The 24639-nt window shown below is 36.7% G+C and overlaps 1 protein-coding gene across 1 annotated transcript in view; it reads right to left on the bottom strand.

Moving 5' to 3' along the window:
* The window catches only part of GPC5 (glypican 5), a gene marked incomplete at both ends in the record, with an annotated part of 1374381 nt that overhangs the window by 1126791 nt on the left and 222951 nt on the right, over positions 1–24639 (bottom strand). The window contains one exon of the mRNA XM_082859487.1: positions 8320–9008. Within this exon, the coding sequence (XP_082715613.1) occupies positions 8320–9008 (689 nt within the window). The remainder of the gene's footprint in view (positions 1–8319; positions 9009–24639) is intronic.

Here is a 24639-nt window from a genome sequence, read left to right as displayed (position 1 = left end):
TGAATAAAGAGCTGAGAAGCTACATCTCTTTACTTGGGCTTAAGCCAAATACTTACAGAAAGCACAGAAAGGAGAAAAATCTCAATGTTTACAAGTTCAGCTGCTGGCTGACATTATAAGCAAGATTAAATATTTTAGGAAACACATCAAAGCAAACGAAACAAGGTTACAACCAAAAAAGCCTTCAAAATCCATCAGAAGAATGGAGGACAGCTTCAGGTAGCACTAACAGAGCCTTTGGAGGTAAATTCCAACCTTCAGAGAAGAATAAAGCTGCTTTCATAAAATCTCAAAACTGGAAGGGAAGAATGGGCAAAATTAATTTAGAAGGAAAAAAAAAACCTCTCATAAAACCTTGCCTTTGGATTGAGTTTTTAATAATAAAGAGAGTCTGATCAAGATTCTAAATGAACACTTGCTAGAGAGGAGATATTGGGCTGCTGTTCTGGGGAAGGACAACATGAAGTGTGGAAATGTGGAATTGCGTACGTCAAAGGCATCAGAAAGTGGAGACCTCTTAATTGGTGAAGACAAAAGATTGCTGACTTATGAGACTGAGTTAATACCAGTTTACAAACTCTCAAAGAAAAAAAAAGACAGCAAATGTACACAAAATTACATGCAGAAGCTAAAATTATCAATGCACTTAAAAATTATCTGCATTAAAAATCAAAGCATTAAAAATCTCCAACCAAGAAAGTGTTGTTGCATTCAGAAAACACTCAGGCAAAAAGGGAGAGGCAAAAACTCCAACAGAAATATCGCATCCTTGCTGCACTTAAGGAAAAAAAGCAATTTTTTATGCAGTATCCAATTTAGAGAGAATTTATACCATTTAAGGTAGAGGAGAGCTGTTCCGAACCAGCCAAAAACATCAGTAATGTATATGAACAGCTACACACTTTAAAAATTCAAGCAAAAATTATTTCAGAAAAATTAAAAAGAATCGCTGGTTATTATTAAAACCTTCTTATTCCCAGAAGACACAAGCTCATATTATGGGTGTAAGAGTTCTGTTAGCTCAGAGAAACCTCAACGACATAACAAAACAGAGGCATACATGATGCAAAAATTGAGAAAGAAATTTAAAGGTTCTGAAAACTATCCTTCCATTCCCGAGTTCCTAAAAAGTATATTTGATAGAGTCTTGAGACTACAATCAGGAATCCTCCAGATTCCAGATCCCTGAGGAAGAAGAAGCATCTGGCTTTGACGGTGAGGGAATGAAAAATTTCATGCCTGAAGTCTACCAGTTGTCAACCCCCAAGCTCCCTCCACCGTGGCCGACTCCATCCTCGGTCAGCAGGTCCTCCAGGAGAGAAAGACAGAGCTGCGTGGTTAAAATCTTGATCTTAACAAGAAAGCATGTAAAGAAGAATTGAATAAAAAGGGAGTCAAAAGCCTACAAAGAAGAAGCTATCAGGCAAGGAGCATAGTAATAGCTTTCACAGAGCTGATGTGTAAGATGTCCAAGATTGAGTCCCTATCTTCAACGCATTCCATTCTAGAGTACCAGGCAGGACAACTGAAGATGCAGACATTCATTCACCATAAGGGTGAACTCTCCAACGACTAGAGCTGTCCACAAACCTGATGGACCATTATTCCCAGAGATCTGTGTCCAGCTTTCCCTTTATAGGACTTCAGGGCTTCGTAAGACATTGAATAATTTTTTTTTCTTTCCCAGGAAATTAAGTAGAAATAAAGAATCATGATTATCAGTGCTTATTCTCAAGTAATTCATACCACAGTCTTGCTCAGAAAGGTAAAAGCACAAATTAATCATGCAATATTTTTAAAGTCTTATAAAATATCTATCCTTAAATTATGCAAGCTTGTTACCCAATGTGTTCCTAAAAACATTTAGACTTACATATGAGGTACCTGGATCTTGATTGGTCCTCACCACTGCCAATCACGTCAAGAGAGGTTATCAAAGGGCCAAAGAGGACACCCCCTCCTCCCATGATCCACATGTGCAGGGAACAAGTCTCCAAAATATGAAGGATGTGGATCTCATCAGGCATGTAAAGAACATTCTTACCAGCTGGGGCTGAAAATATTATAGAAATATCTCAATTTTTCATAATGTTTGAGTAGAAAATCAATGGACAATAGGATTACCCTTTGACTTAACTCTAGTCAGAAAATTCTGTCTCATTCCACATCTGAAAAGAACTCAGTGGGCCTACCATTGAGAGGAAAACCCACTAATTATTGCTACATGCTTTACTGCTACCATTTCTGTAAGAGCAAGCTCCCTGTCACTAGTTAGTATCCAGAATTAAGTGGGTGAAAACCTTTCAAAGTGATCTCTGTCTAGAATGATGAGTTGGACTGGATGACCTTCTCATAGTCTAATGAATCTTCCTTCTCTTTGCTATTAGCTTATAGATTTTTCTATTTTCAGTTAGCCCACTTCCATTGGATTCTGTCTGAGCTTTTACTTTTGCTCTAGAAGCTTATGTGTTCCCCCTTCAATTGTTGCTAATTTAATTCTTATGCCTTTCCCTTTTCTCTTGTCAAGCTCCAGTCTTATTCCTCAAAAGAACCAGCTCATCTGAACAATATAATAATTACAAGTTCGACATTAGCCCAACCCATCAGTTAAACAAAAATTAGGCAAAGGTAAAAATGATATTTTGATGAAGATGTCATCAAGATATATCAAATGACATGATGAAGGTATTTTCAATGAAGTCTTGCCCACCTACTCATAAACTTTGTCCACAGGTAGCTGATTTATAACCTTTGGTCACAGCCCTTTATTCTCTGTTAGCCAAGTACAAAAATATACGTGAATGAAAGCTCCTAAAAAAATAAACTTTGCTTCAGAAATAATGCATTGTTGGCTTTTTGTATATTGTTGGAAGAGGTCATCGAGAGGACATGACTGCCAGTTGACACATGAGCGGGACCCAGGAGATCAGAGGCTCCTTACCTGCCCCCACCCCCCATCTTTGGAATGTATATACCACCCACCGTTCCCACACTAGGGGCAATTTCAAGGACACAGACTTGAGAGAGTAATGTGTTGCCTTAACCTTATTTGTCCCATAGTCCCTATTATGTAAAATTGAATACAGAGTGATTTTTAGGAAAATATATACCACACTATGGAAGAAATAAAATAAAATTAGTGCTTTACCATAAATAACCCAGGCTATCATTTTAATTTTCCTTTCAATTTATATATAAAGATATCATTGAGATACCTAAAAACACATAATTAATTTATTAGGCTTTCATTTTACAGTTTCAGATAAATGTAGATGTGTAGAGAAGCAGTGATCAAATATTAGTTATCACAACAATGTAGTTTAATTAGAGTGCATTAGTGTGGACAGTTCACCTTAAACTCAATCTTGAAAGGTATGGAAATTGAAGTACATAGCTATCCTAAAGTAATCTGGATGCAATCAGCTGAAACTGTACTAACAGTGCAAAGGTAAGAGATGTGGAAAACTGATATTTTATTTAAAAATACAGAGTGGGACTTTTATTGTTGGAGATTATGCTTTGGAACCCAGTACAGACTTAAAAACAGAAACTTTCTGTGGCAGCAATTCCCATTATAGGAGGCTCCTCGTTTCCCTAGGAAGTTCCCTCTTCCCGAAGATACATAGAATGTACAGCTATTGTATACACAGAGCCATTTTAGAAACTAGCTGAGAAACACCTGCACATCAAGCAAATGAGAAAATACCCACATGGAAACAGGTAGCACAGGCTAGAGGGAACCCTCAACTCCCAGCTGTGGAAACACAGCATACCAAAACTTATGAGATGCAGCAAAAGCAGGAAAGTTTATACTGATAAACACCTACATTAAGGAAAAAGAAAGATCTGAGATAAACAACCTAACTTTATACCTCAAGGAGCTAGAAAAAGAAGAACAAACTAAGCCCAACATTACCAGAAGGAAGGAAATAACAAAGATCAGAGCAGAAATAAATGAAACAGAGACCAGAAAAAAACAATAGAAAATATCAACAAAACTGAGAGCTCGTTTTTGAAAAGGTAGGAAAAGGACTAATCTTTAGCTAGAGTAAGAAAAAAATGAGAGAAGACTCAAGTACATTAAATTATAAACGAAAGAGGAGATATTACAACTGACACTACAGAAATACAAAGGAGCATAAGAGACTACAATGAATAATAATAGGCCAAGAAATTGGATAACCTGGAAGAAATGGATAAATTCCTAGAAACATATATCCTGCCAAGACTGAGACATTAAAAAATAGAAAATCTGAACAGCACCAATAATGAATAAGGAGATTTAATCAGTAATTTAAAAAAAAATTTTTTTAAACCTCTCGACATAGTAAAGCCCAGGACTAGATGGTTTCACTACTGAATTCTTCCAAATATTTAAAGAAGAATTTTATTTTGTCAACTAGATCTCAATAAAGCTGAAAAAACCTTTTTATTTCTAAAATTGTATAGAATCAACATTCAGTTGAGTTTCTTGGTAACATTTGTTCCATTTAGAAGAGGTAGAAACAGTGGAATTAACCCAGATCCTGCATTCTTGTTTCTTTAATAAGGTAAAGCATTCAATTATATTAATAACTAATATTCTAAATTTAATTAATAGCAGATATAATTCTTTAAAATATCAAGTTTTTATTTACAAAATCAATAATTTCCTACCAAGAAATCATTCAATCCTTTAAATCATTTCCTACTAAAAAATCAATCATTCAATCATTTCCTCACAAAGGAATTACTGTTATCAAATAATTAGCAATTAATATCCATTAATATTAAAACACATTGTAGACTTCTAAATAATATTTTATAAAAATTCCAGTTTTGGGATTTCCCTGGTGGTGCAATGGTTAAGAATCCACCTGCCAATGCAGGTGTCACAGGTTCGAGCCCTGGTCTGGGAAGATCCCACATGCCACGGAGCAAGTAAGCCCGTGCACCACAACTACTGAGCCTGCACTCTAGAGCCCGCGAGCCACAACTACTGAAGTCCGCGCGCCTAGAGCCCGTGCTCCGCAACAAGAGAAGCCACCGCGATGAGAAGCCCACGCACCCCAATGAAGAGTAGCCCTCGCTCACCACAACTAAAAGAAAGCCCACGCGCAGCACCGAGGCCCCAACACAGCCAAAAATTAAATAAATAAATAAATTTAAATAAATAAAAATTCCAGTTTTTTCTTCTCCTTCAAGGAACATCTTTACAATTACCCACTTACGTTAAATGCCCATTTAAAATATTTTTTGAATTCTATATCACAGTAAGAAAGAGGTGTTCACATTGAAAGCATTTAAAACACCAGAGAAATCAATGAAGTATTTATAAAGAACATATGTACTAATAATTAGTAGGCTTTAAACAGTTACCATGTATAAGACACTAACCGAAGCTCATTTTATTCTCACAAGAACTCTATGATGTAGGTACTGTTTGTTATTGCCCCATTTCACTGAAGAGGAAACTCAAGAAAGATTAAATAATCCAGTTCCCAAACTCACAGCTAGTAAGTGGTAGAGACAGATGGGAAATCCAGTCTGAGAGTAGAGTCTGTGCTTTTAATCTCCATACTTTGATGGCCTCTATTAATGCTTTATTAGATTTTTGTCTTAATCTCCAGAACGATTATAAAATTGAAATGCTCTCTTATAAATTAGATTTTGTTTCTTTAATGGTTTACCAAATAGAAGATATTTATAATTTTCTCAGGAAACTGAGAATTTTTTTTTCCAGTTGAAATTCATCCAACGGAAGTATGATACATCAGGTACCCCTATGGATTTCTTAAAGTAGCTGTACGTATTTACTGAGGACTAGACTTGAAAGTACTAGATCTCAGAGATTGCTTTGGGAATGTGAGAAAGTCATTATTTGCTGGCTCACCAGTAATTTATTTTGAATTTATTAAATTCATTGATGTGTGAACTGGTTATCAAAGCTTGATAAACAGCTTATAAATCACTTTGAAGTTGGCAGAAAGAAATATAATGAGCCAATTTTCAAGGAATTTAAAGTCAGTTTCTCCTCTGTCACCATAAGTTAAAAAGAATGTCTCAGTTGTTTTATTTGGAAAAGAATCTACAATTTATTAGTAATAATTGATGTTTTTCAAGATAGTTAAGGACCATTTATTAAATGAAATAGAATTATTTGCTTAAAGGAAAGAATGCTCTTTGAAAATCCACCAAGGAGCTTCATATGACAAAAATGTTGTTAAAAATTTATTTATAGAACGCAAGCATGATGATGATTCTAATCATTTATAATACTAAAGTAACCTGCTTCACCGAGGTTTGCTCAGGGCTGGTCCCAGAATATGGAAAGAATAAAGCAAGCTTCTCAGGTACCAAGTACCTACGAATGTCAGAGCCTTACCTTGTGTCACTTAAACCATCACTTCCTTCTTCACACAGGACAAAACAGACTCAGAGGGTTTTAGTAGCTTGTTCAGACCACATGACTAATGAGTAGGAAACTCAGGAGTTGAAACATGTCTATCTAACTACAAACCTGTGTTAGTTTAGCCTTTGGAATAGAAAAAGTAGATATTTTTCTATGTGATAAATTTTAAGGATACAAAAAGGCCCTCCTGGGTCTTCCCTGGTGGTGCAGTGGTTGAGAGTCTGCCTGCCGATGCAGGGGACACGGGTTCAGGCCCCGGTCCGGGAAGATCCCACATGCCGCGGAGCGGCTAGGCCCCTGAGCCATGGCCGCTGAGCCTGCGCGCCCGGAGCCTGTGCTCCGCAATGGGAGAGGCCACAACAGCAAGAGGCCCGCATAACGCAAAAAAAAAAAAAAAAAAGAATCTTAAAAATCAGTGCACTTCTATATATTAGAAAACCCTGGCCCTGAAAGGTTAAATGGCTTGTCCGAAATTATATAATAATTCAAATCTAGACTTGGTTTCAGATTTCTTGTACCTGTTTTCCTTCTGGAGATACTCAATATTATTGATGTTTTGTTTCCTGACCCTAAATGCTTATTCCTCATAACTATGAAATACATGAAACCTTAGAATTCTATTATAAACCTCATTTTGAGTTGGTTTATTATACCTCTTGCAAAAGTTTTGGTGCGTGTATGATCTCCCTAAAGGAATGAGATACTGCAAAAAGACCAGGACCATTGCATATGGTTGGGAGCCTTGTTGACTACATAAGGATACCCAGTTGAATGAATCAGGAGTGAGAAGTGAAATCCAGCTCACGCTGGACCTGCTGAGCCACAGCATGGCATGACATCCACCGAAAGATGACACCATTTCTAATTTGCATAAAGGTACCATATTGGCTCACACAGGTACTGCAAAGACCTTGGAAGTTAGCAAGAAGGGGTGGGGTATGTGCTTGGACATAAAGATTTTCATATCCAATTTCTATTGGAAATGAATGAAAGGAACAGACTTACAAAGCCAATAATGAGAATGTTTATTAATTCAGTAAATCAGTGCCAGGGTGGGGAGATGTATTCTGTTGGCACTAAGAGTATAATTTTATTTCAGGACAAAAGATTTAGGATAAACAGCAACAGTGTGTCTTACTTCACTGTATAGGATATGAGAACTATTACTAAAGGGGCTGGGAATATTTTTTGAAATGGTTCTACAGAAGGTGAGTGAAATAGAAAACTCTTATGTCCTTTGATTTGATTATTTTGTTTCTTAAAATCTCCCTGGAAGAAAGCACTGTGATGCCATATATATCATGTTTTAAAAAGTCATCACACCACGATGGTGCCAGATTCTGGAGCGTCTCTAAAGAAACACTTTTGAAACCTAAGATATCAAGTGTTCATTTAATGACTATATAACTGGCATTTTCTATTTTAAAGCTGAATACTTTTGAAATGCCAACAATAACTACCCATTTTTGGAGTACCAGGCACCATACTAGGTAGTATGCCTACATGATTGCCTATCTTCCCAAAAAAGAATACTCCGAAAGTTATGTGTTACTATTTTCTTATCAGTGAGGAAACTGAGGCTCGGAGAAGCTAAGGGACTTGAGAATTACTGGCAGACAGCAGAATCAAGTCTATACTGGTCCTGATTTTAAAACTGAGCCCTCTCTACCTCACTGAACTAACCCTATAAGAAAACTTCTACTTAGAGGAGGAACTGGTATTTTAGCTAACCAAAATTTTTATGTAAGATGTAAAATACATTTAGAATTGAATATGATAACTCATGCATTCTCTTTCCTAAAGTATTAGCTTGTTAAGCTGCCATAATTTAAAGTCCATGATGATGTGCTTATAATCCACACACTTTATGTAATATATAGCTAATTGCTGAGCTCTAAGAAATCAGTAAACACTGAGTGGCTGCTTACCTGTTCCAATAATTTCTGTCCGTCAAGGTGAGCCTGCACCACAGCATCATTAACGAGCAAGTGGAAGTTCAGCAGCACGTGCTCGATGTCGTACGTCCCATGCATGGCATCTGACAGCTCTTCCAATGACAGGATGTACATATGCCAGTGTGGGCTAAGCTCTGCCATGTGTGCCAAGCAGCCTCGCACGACGTTGAGGCAGTATCCCATGCAAGGCTTACTGAGAGTCAGGCCTTGGCAGTGCGGGCAGTACTGCATCCTCAGGAGGGCTCTGCTGCACTCTTTGGAGAAGTGCAGATGGTCTGTGGTATTGATGACTTCAATGCCCAGATTCAGCGCCTGCAGAAATGTGCGACTGGGCAGCAGCGATCGCCCCATCTGCCCCAGTACTCTTTTGGGAATATTACCAAATGGACTAATGTCCCGGCGGGCCATCCGGATGCATTCTGAGTATTCCAGGGAACTGTCACCAGGGTTAATGAGATGATTGTAGACTAGAGGGAAAAGACTGTCAAAGAATCTGTTTACGAATTCTTCAGGATTAACATCCGCACCAAATAAATAGAGCCCTACATCAGTGAAGAACTCCTGGACGGAAGCAGCGGCCTCTAAGGCCATGTTCCTGTAGGTGTTGCAGAACAGTATACTGGTGTAATTTTCTGCTTGTCTGATGAGAGTTTCAAGGGTTTCTGTAACAAAAGCAGAAGTAAAGGATGAAAAGGCTTAGTATTCACATTAACACTGTTCATCCATCTGCTCCAGACAGTAAATGAGCTTAATGCAGCAAAACTAACCTAAGAATCTAAATGGCAATGCTCAGCCTACTAAACCCAAGTTAGCTTCCCAAGGATAACGCCTGGTGGAAGGTGGGCACTACACACGACACACACATTTTATAGATATGTATTTCCTAGGATCAAACACAAAAAGTGCAGAAATCAAAAAGAAGTTACATGTATAGTAAATTCTTATTGATTTTATTCATAGTCATTCATAACCTGCTAACGATAGAAAAAAAAATGTCACTAAGAGAACAATTTCCAATCATGAGTTCATTATTTATAAAAGACAATGACATTAAATATTTGACTCAACACTTACTGTATTTTTATGATTTCACTTTTTTCTTTTCTTTTTTTTTTTTTTTCAGAATGAAAGCTAGATTATAGACTAGTTACTACAAAGAGAGCTTAAATTCCCAAAGGGAAACCTGAGAATTGTCAGGCTTCCAGAATGTTCAAATTAAAAAGAAAATAAAACATTTCATGATTAAACCACCCTTAAAATTGTCAAACCTTGTTAAGCAGTGGGAAAATCATAAGTTGCATTAACTGATGAAAATAAGTAAGTGTGTGACCACCTTCTGAACTGTCTATCAACTGTTGTTTTAATCGTCTTATCTTCAAAGGCTTTACTGTGGGATATTTCATTATCTTACTTCTATAATGAATGCTTCCAAATCAATTTCTCCACAGAAAGAACAGAGAATGATTTATCCACAAATTAAAGGAGGTTATAGTAATCAGCAAGTGAAAATTGTATTTCAAAATGATAGCTTTAGACAGCAGCCAACCACCTCGGATATCCTAGTAATTACATTTTATAATTAGCCTAAATATGATACTGGACTGTGTCGATATATAATTAATTATAAAATTCATCAATAAAATTATCTCCCGTAACCCCACTCTTGCAGTTATTTTAAATTAGGTTGTAAAAGACCACACAATAATTCAGCAATCAAACCACTGAGTATATTATAAAAAGAGATGAACAGTAGAATAAAATGAAATGATAAAAGCAAAGTTGCAGGGAGAGCTACTAATGAAGTGAAACTGTGTCATGAATATGCCATAATGTCATAAAAACAAACAAACAAACAAAAAATTTCATGAAGAACACAGGCAGATAAAATACAATACCATGTATTCTGATTCTATTCCAAGACTGATTCCTCTTGAGTTCCCAGCTTTAGTGTGGTATTTCAAGGTGCATGCTATAGACTAAATGTTTGTGTCCCCCCAAAACTTCTTATGTGGAAACTTAATTTCCAACGTAATGGTATTTGGAAGTGGAGGCCTTTGGGAAGTGATTAGGTCGTGAGGGCAGAGCCCTCATGAATGGGATTAATGACCTTACAAAAGAGATCCCAGAGTATTCCCTTGCTAGTTTTGCCACACAGGGACACAGCCATCTGTGAACCAGGAAGTGGGCTCTCACCAGACATGGAATCTGCCAGTACCCTGATAAATTTCTGTTATTTATAAACCACCCAGTCTACTGTATTCTGTTACAGCAGCTGGAACTAAGAAAGTGCCCCTACCCTACAATCAAAGGGGACAGCTTTAAAGGATGTTGCAACTCTATTGCAACACAGAGCACTCCAAACAAGATTGTTAACTAGGCAGGACTCCTGTGTTTACCCACACCTCTCCAGTGCCCACTAGAGAATAAGCTACGTACTATGTATTCAATGAAAGTGTGAAAGAATGGAATTAGTAGGGTGACTGAAGCCTTCAATTCAGGTTAGCTGCCCTGCCAAGTGAGACTGCATTAACACCAGGTTTCCCCAAATGGCCTGATTACCTGGGCTGTGTGGGGAAACTACACATCACTGGGTCTCTGCACCGGAGTTCCAACTCAGTAGATTTGTCTTGGTTCAGGAGCCTCTATGTGACAAGCAGCCCCAGTGATTCTTTCGATCTGGCCAGGTTTTGAAACACTGCAGTTGCAGGTAATCTGAGACACGTTCTCTATGCAAGCATTCCACCATGACAGTCTGACCCCAGAGCTGCAATTTCAGCCACTACACTGTCTCCACAGACCAACAGGAGTGAGTGTGAAAAGGAAATTAAACCTTTGCAGTTGGAACTAAAATAAAACTGCTGAGACTATATTTTTTTCTTCAATAATACAGGCTCATTTTGTTTCTCAGCAATTTGTTTGTGGCTATGAATTGTGAAGTTGCAATGATTTTATTTACCAATAATGGTTAAATAGCAATGTTTGCAAACAATTTAGGGTTTTTTAAAAGATAAGGATAGATTTAAAGAAACCCATATATCACAGGCACTCTTAGATGCTTTCCACCAGGTTTTCTAAGGTATGTGCTACAGCTGCATTTGTGTCATTGATATCTGCCTTATGATTCCCTGTACAGTTAATGTAGAATGCTTCCCTAGGCAATACAAGCGTTCCATCTGATTCCTGCCAACTCTAAATGATGTTCAAACACACAATTTTTTTAAAAAAATTTTAAAGTAAAAAATAAAGTGTTTCGTTATAAATTCCATTCCCATTAAGTTATAATTTATAATGACTCAGGAATATATGGGATTTATCTTTTCAGATGCTATAACTCGTAGGTTTTGCAAGTTTATTTTATGAAAGCAATATTGAAAATATATTTAATATTTAGGAGCATCCATTCAAAATAAAAATGAGGAAAGTATTTCTAAATATTGTTGTTTCTTTATAAGGCTGCTCTGTACTACTGTCAATAAACTAAGTTGACTACTCTTTGAGTTAATAATTAAAAAATGGATTTCTGAAAAGGTCTACAATTTTTTACCTCAGACTAGTTTTCCTCTGATTTAGTTTTATTTTTTAAACAAAATAACTAAATGACTGGTAAAAATTAAAAAGTCATATTAAAGCAACATTTAAAAATTTCCCTTAATATTGTATACATTAAAATTTTAGTTTTCTTAACGATATATTGATTTTACCACCCTTTGAATAAGAGATTGCACACTCCCAGATATCAACATCTGATTAAATACTGAACACAAATGGCTTTTAAAAATAGATTTATTCTACAACAGATTTTCACTATGCTATTAACCCATCACAATATAAGGATTTTTCTTTCAATCTGTGTTAAAATCTGATAGACATATTCCAGTTAATTGAATTCCCTAAACATATGTTATGTGTTTTTGAATGTGTCTATTTGTGATTCCATCAATAAACATTTCTTAAATTCAGTCAATGGTGAGAACTGTTGTTCTATAATATATACATTTGATTCTTTAATGCTTAGGAATAAACATACTTTTATGAATCTTTGGGCCTAATAACTTCATAAATTTTAATATATAAACACATATCAGTAACTGAGCGATCTAGAAGCCAGCTAATTGGATAATTTTGTTAGTAATTTTTTCTAAAAAGTTCATAAAATCAGAAGTTGAATTTACTAAAATTAGTTGTTTGTATTAATTCTGAATTTGCTAAACTATCATTTTGTTCTCCTACTATGTTTACCACGAAGTTGAGTGCTTTCATTTTATGGAATTAACATTATGATTTTAACAAGAATTTAAACTTGTCAAAAGAATTGTCAAATGAACAAAATCTTTTGCAGTTCTGAAAAAAGAATAACTGACATACAAAACCAGCGTTTATAAATCCAAGGTAGATTGGGTGCTGAATAATTAATCAGATCTACTTAATTATTAAAGAGAAACTATACAGTTGCTTTGATTACAAAGTTTTAATAAATAAAAAATACCCCTTACTCAAGCTATACAAGTAATAGCTTTTTATTGATGTGCCTAAAATTGTAACATATATTTAGAATAAACATTTGTTAGGTTTGCTTAAGGAATTTAAGAAATAGCCTAGGAAAAATGATCTTTTTGTTGTTTTTCCATTGAAAATTTCAACAAGCTCTTCTTTTCAGTGATATCAGATCAAGGCAGGAACTTCCAACTATCCTTTTAATGCCTAAGAGTGGTAGATTGCATTAAAAGCTACAATCTAATTACTGACTGAATAAAAACATAATTTCTCCCATTATTTCTCATAATTTTTTATGAGAAAATTAATTTATGTATTATCTCATTAAGTAGAAAGTGAATTTGGAATGCATGAAGTTTATCTGCATCTACTTAAATTTTCTTTTTTTTTAAATTTTATTTATTTATTTTTTATACAGTAGGTTCTTACTACTTATCCATTTTATACAAATCAGTGTATACATGTCAATCCCAATCTCCCAGTTCATCCCACCACCACCCTCCCGCCACTTCCCCCCCTTGGAGTCCATGCATCTACTTAAATGTTCAACATTAACATTCTGTGAAAATTTAACAACAAAACACCTATGACTAGAAAGTTTATATTAACTTTTTCCAGCCCACATCCCCTTTAGAGACATTTTATTATAGGTACAAAGAACTACTGATGCTCAAATCAAGCATTTAAATTTAAATAAAACTGGTGGAGGAAAAAAAATCAGGTGATATTGATTTGAAATCAAATTTGACACATTGAAAAGTCAGTGAAGATTTACATGCAGGTAGGTTTTTTGCAATGGGAGAAACAATATTTATGGGGCTTTTATTGCTTTAAAGATTAAGTTGATTTCAAAACTAATGATCATGAAATAACTGTTATAGTAACCTCCCCAGCATGACATGAACAGACACTTTATGACCCTTTTCATACTTTTTATAATTTTCTATATGTGAACATTTTAAGATACAAAATTTGAAGTGCCTATTATAATTTAAGGCCACAGACATCCTCAAACATAGCAATGAAAAAGATGAAGAAAGATTAAATCATATCAACCATGGATAATCAGATGATTTTACAATGTGTATCTGTGTTGAAGAGAAATTTTTAGAGTAAATTTACATATTTGTGCATTACAATTCTCAACTCACAGATTTTGTTACTGCAACAGATAATTCATTACTATCCTGCTACATTAGAGCTAGTTTGTGCCAAAAACTATGTATCCCTCTGTACTGCATTACAGATAGAAGAAGAGATAGCTAGATCATTTTAAGAGCAATTTCTCAGTCAGTTTTTATCACACACATTACAATGAATTGTAATTCCTCCTACTTTTTTTAATAAAAATGCCTTCCAATTATTTTAATACAGTCACATATAATAATTCATTTAATTATCAGAAGATCATTATAACTACTCTGACGATATTATAAGAAGCAATTACCTATTTCTCCACTCTATGTTTATACGGAATTCACCCCTATGACATTTGCATATTTCCTCAATTTTTTCATGTGTAGTTAAGTTTTCCAGAATATCAATTTAATGACATATCTTTAAATGTTATGCAGTATGATTTATAATATCATTCTTCAGAAATTAGTCATCTATACAAATAAATAGTGAGTGTGATATTAATCTGTATCACCAAGAATTAACATATTGGTAATTAATCTGGTCTCCTAGCATAAGCACTGCATGGAAAAATGCTTTCTCAACTTTTCTCCTTCCTCATTTCCCTCTCCATTAATTTGGTCATCATGGTGCTTCACATCTATTTCTAATATCATTTTATAATCATTTATTTCCTAAAAGTCAATTTATGATTTTTCAAAGAATTTAAACTCAATTAAGCACTTGTGTAACTAATAAAAGCAGTGCAGAGCAGAGACCTCAATGATGAAACAGACCCAGCCATGAGGAGAGGGGAGTGATTTGCAGGTTCAGAGGAACTGGAATGCAAGGTTCTGAGCTGTGAAAAGCTTGTTCACTTTGGAAAAAACAAAAGTTAAGTCAGTGTGATTGGAGACCAGTGAGTGATGGAGAGAAAGGTCAGAGAAGCAGGCAGAGATCACAGCGGCCTCACAAAACCATGGAAAGGGGTTTGGGGGCTTAATATGTAAAATGGGAAGCTACTGAATAATTTTAAACATGGAGACATGTGATCTGGTTTGCATATTAAAGGATCACAGTGGCTGCTGTGTGCAGAGTCAACTGTTGGGGCAGGGGCATGACTGAAAGCAGGGAGTCCAGGGAATGGGCTTCAGTAACATAAGTAATAAGATGAGTGACAGGCACTTAAGGCTGGACTACAGTGGTCGTGGGCCAACTTGCAAAAAGTGATGGCACTGGCCATATGTACTGAAGCATAGCCAAAAGGATTTACTGTTGTGCAGCAAGTGTAGGGTGTAGAGGAAATGGATAAATGAAGGATAATTCTGAAGTCTGTACCTCAGCAGCTGGATGTACACCGGTGCCATTAACTCAGATAAGCAAGACTATGGATGCACTGTGTTGACGGTGTGAGTTAGAAATTAAAAGCTCTATTTTGGACATGTTAAGATTGATAATGCCAATTAAAAATTCAAACGACATTTATCAATACACAGTTAGATAAAACAATAAGAATTTGGCTCAGGGGAAAAGTTGAGGTTGGTGATATAGATCTGAGACTGATGAGTCATGGTGCTGGATGAAATAACCCGAAGAGAGAAGATTGGGAAGGGTGCAGAGATTCAGGAAAAGGAGGGTAGCCAGCAGAAAGAATGGGAATAAGAAGGCAATGAAGGAAAGGGAAAATCAGGAAAGTGGAGTGTGCAAGAAATAAATCCAATTATTTGGAAGGGAAGAAGTGATTCAAGTAGAAGAAAGTAATCCATCATCTCAATGCTATTAAGAGGTCAACTGAGATGAGGAATAACAATTGACCATGGAAACTGACAAGACAGGCTGCTCTTACTGACACTGGCAAGATCTACCTCAGCAGAATGTGAGCACAAAAGAGAACAGGAATTGTTAAATTCCATACATATGTGTTAGCATACAGTATTTGTCTTTCTCTTTCTGACTTACTTCACTCTGTATAACAGACTCTAGGTCTACCCACCTCATTACAAATAGCACAATTTCATTTCTTTTTATGGCTGAGTACTATTGCATTGAAGCAACTATAGACAATGCTCTTGCAAATGTTTTCTGTAACGGATGTAGAGAACCAAGGCCGAGCCCAAGGGATATATGAGGTCAAAGGTTTCTGGTTTTATGAGGGTGGAGAATTTACTGGATGTTCATTTGCTGATAGGAGTACTTTGATAGACAAATAAAAATTGATGACTGAGGAGGAGGCATGGGAACTGTGGGAGAATATTCCTTGAATAAGAAAAATAATGTGAACTAGGGCGTGTGTGGAGGCCAGAATATTGGATAGATCCGTGGAGACTGAGGTAGCCAAGAATGATGGCAAGAGAAATTAAGGGAAAGAAAGTCAGTAATAAAATCTTGAGTTGGTTAGAGATGATAACCAGAAATCTGATAAATGACAGTATGTAGTAGTACATACTAGCTACTGGTACTACTACTAGTACTAGGCTAGCAGGTTGGGAGTCTTTTGGCAGGTACCAAGGGGAATTTTCTTGAGGAGAATGGGAGTAACAATGTGGATAAAGGAACACGCACCTCCTCCAACCATGGAGAACACTTCTATTAGTTTCCTATGACTGCTGTAGCAAATGACCACAAAATTAGTAGGTGAAAACAATACAAACTTATTCTCTCACCATTCTGGATACCAAAAGTAAGAAAAATCAGAACCACTGGGCTGAAATCAAGATAGGGTAAGCTGAGCTCCTTCCAGAAACTCTAGAAGAGACTGTTCCTTCCCTCTGCTGGCTTCTGGGGGCTGCTGGCTTGTGGGCAAGTAACTCCAGTCTCTGACTCCACAGTCACACTCTCTTTTTTTGTACATCTCAAATCTCCTTCGCCTCCCTCTCTTAAGGACATATTTGAGCATCGAGGGCTCACTCAGATATTTCAGGATAATCTCCCCATTGCAATATCCTTGATTTAATCACATCTGCAAAGACCTTGTCTCCTTATAAGTAACATTTACAGGTCCAGGGATTAGTCCCTGATATCTCTGGAGGCCAGTATTCAGCCTATTACAATACTGATCATGGAAAACCAAAAATGTCTACCTTTGACTAGCAAACTCAGGAGGCAATGATTCTAACCTAGACTCTTTCGTGTACCAATTGAATGAGCCATTTAACTTCCCTAAACATCAATTTTATCTTTAATAAAATGTATGTGATCGTGCTTGTTCTGACTGTGCGATAGGGTAAGTACAGGGTGATACCTGGTGAACTCTCCCTCCTCTCACGCCTACATCCTGTGTTAGAAAACGTTTTATGAATCGCTGTAACCTCCTGCCTTTTCTGAGGGGTCACGGGTCCCTTGAGAGAGGGATCTTGTCCTGTTCATCTTTATATCTCCCAGCCCTTGGCCCATGGGAGCTCAATACATTCTGATAGGTTTAGGTTCAAGTCCACTCCAGTTAAATACTAGTTGCGTGACTGCAAATTTCTTAATTTCCATATGCCTCATTTATTCTCATCAGAAAAGAAGTAAGGTAGTGGTACCTATTTCACAGGATGGCTGTGAGAGTTAAATGAATTTGTACAAGCTACATACTTGCATAGTGCCTGCAGGTGGAAAGTGCTTGAAATACATTAAAGAATCATAATAATAATAATCCCTCATTTCTGCCATGTACTTGCATATCATAAACTAGATGTTTCATTAAGTTCTTTTGGTAAATTAATTCACTTGATTTTCCAACTCATAGTGTGGATACTCTTAACAATAACAATAATTAGAAGAACAATAATAAAAATAATTATTATTATTATTGCTATTATTTTTCCCATTTTAAAGATGATCAAGCTGAAGCAACAAAAACGTAAGTGAATTTCTCAAGGTTTACATAGAAAGTGTATGGATTTAAATCCAAGCTTCCTGGCTCCAGAGTTTGGGTTCTGAACCTTTAGGATATATGGTCTCTTTTTAAATACACTGAAAGTCTATTTAAATTATTTGAAATTGGGATGTTTGGTATGTATTTAAGCCCCAAACAAAACAAAACTTTATTTATATACCTGAATAAAATGCAAAGATTTCATTGTTAATTTAGCACATTGAGCCATTATGCGGAATAATACAAATTAGCTACTATAATTATTCCTCTTTTGGGAAATTAACTAATACCATTAACCAACACTATCACTATTACTATAGCAAAAATAAATGAAGAGAAGGCCCTACATGTGTTGTGTTGGAGTCAAATAAGCTGTGTATTTTCTAATATTTGGAATTATTAACTGACAAATTCATCCTTATCTCTGAAAAGAATACCATGTAAGATCTTTATCACCAAAGACATGTGGAGAAGGAAATAAAAACTGCTTGCTCTTTTACCACATCCAACCTTCCAAAAAAAAAAAAAGTTTATATTTGAAGAGACTGTAAAGGAAGATGCACCAGGATTTCGTTAGAACAAGGAAGGCAAGTTCCGTTCAGAGATAAAGGTTGAGGAAATAGGGATGGTTGCTGGTAACAGTCTTCAAGTTCCATTAGGGAAGGGTGGAAGGTTTGGGCAGGCAGAAATAACTGATTGGGTCAGATCAGGGGTCGTCCTGAGCCACTGACATGGTTCAGAGGTCTCTAGCAACCTCTTCCTAACCAAATGCAATGCTCTTCTCAGGGCTCACACTCTCCTGGTTACTCTAGCCCTGAAATCTAATGATATTGATTCTCTTCCATCCTATATGAGTACCTTTATTTTTTCTTTCACTCGTTCCTCTAAATCCTAGGCCAGATTTTTCAAAGCCATGGTTCTTGTTCCATATGACCTTGTTCAAAATATAACACCACTCAAATAATAGTACATGAAACACCCAAGCTGATGACTCTGAAATTTACATACATTCCTCAGTGATTCCCAAAGTTTTTGTTCTCAGGCTCCTTTACATTCTTACAAGTTACTGAGAAACCTGTAGAGCTTTTATCTTGGAGGGTTGCATTTATAAATATATATTATTTTAAAAATAAAAATTGGTAATTATTTTAAAATATTTACTAAATACACTTAAAAAATAATCATAACAAACTTACTACATTAGAATAAAGTACATATTTTGGAAAAAAACCCTGTATTTTCCAAAAAAAAATGTTAGTGTGTGAGTGGCATTATTTTATATTATTGCAAATTTCATTAATATATGGCTTAATAATCAAAGAGAGCTGGATTCTCATATCTGCTTCTGGATTGAACTTGTTACAATATGCTGTTTTGGTTGAGATATATGAAAAAATCCAGCCATATACATACATACAGTTGCCAAAGGAAGGCAACTTGTATGATGATATATGTAATCATCTTTCCGGATAATTAACATTCTTCTTTGATGTAATTAAGTGCTTGACCAAAACCTGACAAGTACTTAATTGCAATGTCCTACTGGTCTGTATTTTACTATAAATGGTTTGGTTATCCATGCGTGATTTTTAACTTATGCACTGACATTTGAAAAATATTGGTTCATGCATTATTCATATTTTCCCAATGCTGACACAGGTCATCATATCTGTAAGTATTAGGAAACTTTCAAGTTTATGGTGACAGCTGTAAGTTTTCTAAAATTCCAATTTTCTCTCGAAAGGTCAAATGTTAAGCACTGCCAACAACGCTGTAAGATGTTTTTCTTGAAGTGGCAGGCTCATCTCGGTCAACTTTGAGAAAATGTCTGCCAGTACCCAGGTCTAAATCATCATATTTTGTCTGTCAATCCTTTCTTTTCATGAAAAAAATGTGTTCAGGGGCTTCCCTGGTGGCGCAGTGGTTGAGAGTCTGCCTGCCGATGCAGGGGACACGGGTTCGTGCCCCGGTCCGGGAAGATCCCACATGCCGCAGAGCGGCTGGGCCCGTAAGCCATGGCCGCTGAGCCTGTGCGTCCGCAGCCTGTGCTCTGCAACGGGAGAGGCCACAACAGTGAGAGGCCCGCGTACCGCAAAAAAAAAAAAAAAATGTGCTCAGGAGAAAAAGTGTCTAGTTCAGCTTGCAATTCAAACTGTGTAAGTGCCTTTCATCAAGGCAGCCATTATAGGACTTCCCTCATGGTACAGTGGTTAGGAATCTGCCTGCCAATGCAGGGGACACGGGTTTGATCCCTGGTCCGGGAAGGTCCCACATGCCGCGGAGCAACTAAGCCCGTGCACCACAACTACTGAGCCCACGTGTCACAACTACTGAAGCCCGTGTGCCTACAGCCTGTGCTCCGCAACAAGAGAAGCCACCGCAATGAGAAGCTCTTGCACTACAACAAAGAGCAGTCCCCGATAGCCACAACTAGAGGAAGCCCGCGCGGAGCAACGAAGACCCAACGCAGCCAAAAATAAATTAATTAATTTAAAAAAAAGACAGCCACTATAATTCAGTATGCCGAAGACAGACTTCATGTATTTTCATGTCATCACACAGAGTATAGAAAATATATATAACTGAGGGTCGACGTTTAACAAAATTAATAATTTTTACTGCTTCATCAGGACATTTTTCAGTGAAACTGGATTTTTTTTTCCCTGCAATTTTGTAGATGTAAAGAATACAATGACTACAAGTACAGTTTGGTGGCACTAATCGAATTTGTACTAAAGCTCCAACAGTTTTGCTCACCACTGTGTTTGCACTGTCAATGCAAAAGCCAGTACAGAGAAATCGGCAAAGCAAGTCTTCGTACTATGAAAATCGTTTTGATCTCCTATACATCCTGAAAAGATCTTAGGAGGCTCAGATGACACTGGGAGAATGGTTGCTGACGCAAACACCTCCTAACTAGTTTCTAATGCCTAACATCCACCTGGATCTCTTTTTGCCTACTATGCCCTTCTACTTTTCTCTGCATCTGTCTGACTTCCTTATTTCATATGTTAGGATCAGCCTTCTAAGCATCCAGGCTCCGAGTCCTGGGACTTTTCATTCCTATTTCATCCTGCCTTTCACCTATGTATTTAAACACAATGTTCACTCAAGGACCAAGTCCAGATTCCATAAACCTGAGCAAAGCAACGCGATTTTATTTACGCTGCTGGATCTCTAAAGCATGCTCAAAAGGATATCCAGGTGCTAGAAAAGCCCGTTGTCAAGTAGTATGTGGCATTCGGAATTAAAAGGAATCAGTTGGATTTACAGTCCCTCTAACTGCATAATTATACTGACCTCAGTCTTTCCTTTTAAAGTCAGCTCTATACAATCCACAAACTCACAGAAGCAAATGATTCCCATCTAATACTGAGAGTATCCTCTAAATAGTGGTGGTTCAATTTACTCTGTTATTCTATTTATTTATTTATTATGTACTTAATACATTTATTTATTTATTTTGGGGCTGCATTGGGTCTTCGTTGCTGTGCGCAGGCTTCTCATCGCGGTGGCTTCTCTTGTTGTGGAGCACGGGCTCTAGGCACGCAGGCTTCAGTAGCTGTGGCACGTGGGCTGTAGAGCGCAGGCTCAGTAGTTGTGGTGCACAGGCTTAGTTGCTCCATGTGGGATCTTCCTGGACAAAGGCTTGAACCTGTGTCCTCTGCATTGGCAGGCGGATTCTTAACCACTGTGCCACTAGGGAAGTCCCCTGTCATTATATTTAATTGCATTTATTTATCTCATTATGTCAAATCACTCCAAGTCATTGATCATATTTATTGGTCTAAGAAATATCTTTAATTTATATACTCTTCTAGAGAATTTTCATGGATTTGTTTTCCCCAAATAGTGAAGTACAAATATGTATCTTAGCATCTTACATCTTCCCCATTTTATGGTTCCTGGGATATTTTCCCACAGTATAGTGTTAAAAATACATTTGTTTGTTTCTATTAGCTTTATAGTAATGGCTAAGGAATTTCACTGAGCAATACAAGAATAGTCATTATATAAATTCACACTAAAGTAAAATATTGATGAGGTCTAACCACGTTATGTTATAATATTAGGAAACTAAAAAAAAAAAAAATTTAATTCCATCCTGTAATCTCTTGATTTTAGAACATCCTAGCCATGGTCCTCCAGATCTGCTGCATTGTGTTGCCAAGTGTCATGTTTGAGTGCCAGCAAACAGAGAAAGGAATGGATTGAAAGTATTCACTCCAAAGTTACAGGTAGTTTAATTAATATACTGTTTCTACCTTGACAAGAGAGTAACTCCCTCAGATGGCAGGCAATCTTTTAGACCATTACATTCTTTCCAAACAGCAGGAGGAAAAATTGCAATACTTTCTGATAACTGAAATGGGTTATAAAGCACAAAATCAATCAGACCGAGAAGAGTCTGTTTTGCTACAACATCCATTCCTACTTTCATAGATGTTGTCAGAAAAATATTCCAACAGTAACATAGTCAAAAGCACAAAGCATAGGAGGTCACAATGATGTGATTTACCTATAGGATGCTAACAGCCCTTTATAAATTTGCTGGAAATCGAATTTTTTAAATTGTGCTTCCAAAGATATCTTTAGAAATCTAAAATTTAAATAATTATGATTTCAGAGATATGACTTTAGACATAATATGGATTTTATTTATGAAAATCTACCAAATGCACCCCCCCCCAGATATTTGTTAAATAAAACTGGTAAAGCTTATTGCTACAATTTTACCAAACAAGGTCAAAGCATTTGGAATACCAGTGTATCAAGAACACAAAAAATATGATAGATGTACTAAAATTCATCTCCCAAATGCTCCATAATCAGTGCAGGGACTTTAAGCTCGCTCCTATTAAAAATAAACAAATACAATTAAGCCCTTCAGATAAAGAAGTTCTAGAACCGTTCTCACGTTCCACTGCCATGTTTAATTCAGTCAAAACATAGTAGTACCCTTGTAGCCAATGCATCAAATGTCATAAAGCTAGAGTTAAAATCTATTTCTTTTTTTTTCTTTCATTTGTTTTATCGAGAACTGACTATAGCGTCTATGTGGTGTAGCCATACATTTGAAAAGCATTAAAAAGTAGAACCCATCATTTAGGAAGATACTAATTAATGTGGAGCCTTAATAGAAGGACTGAGTCGTATTTCCTCTGTATTGCACTCATCCTTCTAAATCCCAGTATAGTTCTTTCATTTTGAATCTATTAGCCATGACGCTTCTTATATCTTTCTACAGTGAACTCTAATACAATATTAGCATTATTTATTGCAACAGCTTCTCTACTTTGTTCATGTTGTAGTTTACACTTGTCATTACTGCACTTCATTTTGTTCTTCTATGTTCAATTTTAATTCAGATTCCACTTCCACGTGCACAAGCTGTTCCCTGCTCATCTACAGTGAAGTGTTTTAAACAAATACACAGATTGTGTTCTTGATTCTGTCAACAGCCTTCAAGAGTACTGCTCCCTCTTAGACCGCAGGTAGCAAAGGGCCAGCTCACTCCCTGCTCTAATCAGACCACAGAACAGCTTCTCATCAAAACCACTAATACAAGCTTGGAAGTTTAAATAAAGCCACATTTTCCCCCGCATACATTTTGTGGCACAGCATTTTCAAAAGCCTCATTATAGTTAAGAAAATCGTTTGTTAGCCTCAAAGCACAAAGCCTGTTTTAATGTTCCAGAATGAGTAAATTATTCAGACAGGATTTATTGTGCATGAGGGAGGGAATAAAAGAAAAAAAAACACTTGGTAAAGTTTTACCGATGATATTTTAGTAGACACATTATAATTTCTTCTAGTTAAACTACTCCAAATTGCCACCTAGGGTACCGTACAGCTTTCAAGCTATATAAAAACTAATTTCTTTCATTATGTTTCTAAATACACATATACTCTATAGTATATGGGTCTGCCGTGCTAGGTATGACCTAGCATTCTGCAACACTGAATTAGCTAAAGGCTCCCATTTCTTACAGCAGAGTTTCTGATATGCATAAAAGTTTCTTCTGGTTTCTGATTCCTTCAAGACCTTTAGATTCAGTAGGTCGGGATGGAGGCCGGAAATCTGTGTTTTTAACAAGCATTGTAAAACCTGGCCTTGGTGTTTCTAAAACTCTAAAACCTGGAGTGGGATATACAATGTTCTTTCTTGTGTGGAGCCTGACCTATTTTCCACTCTCATCTTGGCCACTCATCTCTCTCCCTTCCTTCTACCTCCAATCCCCTTCCGCTTTCAACACACACAAAGTTGACGCTCAGAACACAGAGATGTGATGCCGTTTTGCTTTTCCAAGCCGTCACACATTCCCTTTCCTCTTCTACCTTTTTTTCTCTGGAACACCCACACTCATCCTTCAGAGCAAAGGGCATCGTACGCATTATTTTCCCTGACCCAGTCAGGCTGCTAGCTGTAGATTCTCTGTTACACCACTGCGTACCTATCACTTTGCACATGATACATAACACGCTACTTTCTAATTATGTGCTTATGTTCCTGATAGATGTTCAGATCTATCTGGATAGTAAACGCACCATTATTGTATTTTTCATTGTGAAGTGCAAGGTCCCCTGGATTTGTCTAGACGGAAGAAAAAGTAAAATAAATATTAGAAAATTTCCTGCAAAAAAAAGGGATAGGAATTTGGGGTGGCCCCTGCCTGCTCCGGTTTGGAAGAAACGTGCAAAAAGAAGCGTCTCAGGCAAAATGGCAGGATGTTGCAAGGGATTATGAAAGGACTTGGGAAGAAATTTCCACTGACAGGAATGATTCTGAAGTGTCTAGAAACAGGAGCTTCTGCTTTATGTTC

Source organism: Leucopleurus acutus, assembly GCF_964270905.1.
Source record: "Leucopleurus acutus genome assembly, chromosome: 18".
In the NCBI taxonomy this organism is placed as follows: Eukaryota; Metazoa; Chordata; class Mammalia; order Artiodactyla; family Delphinidae; genus Leucopleurus; species Leucopleurus acutus.
This window is presented reverse-complemented; position numbering and strand designations above follow the sequence as displayed.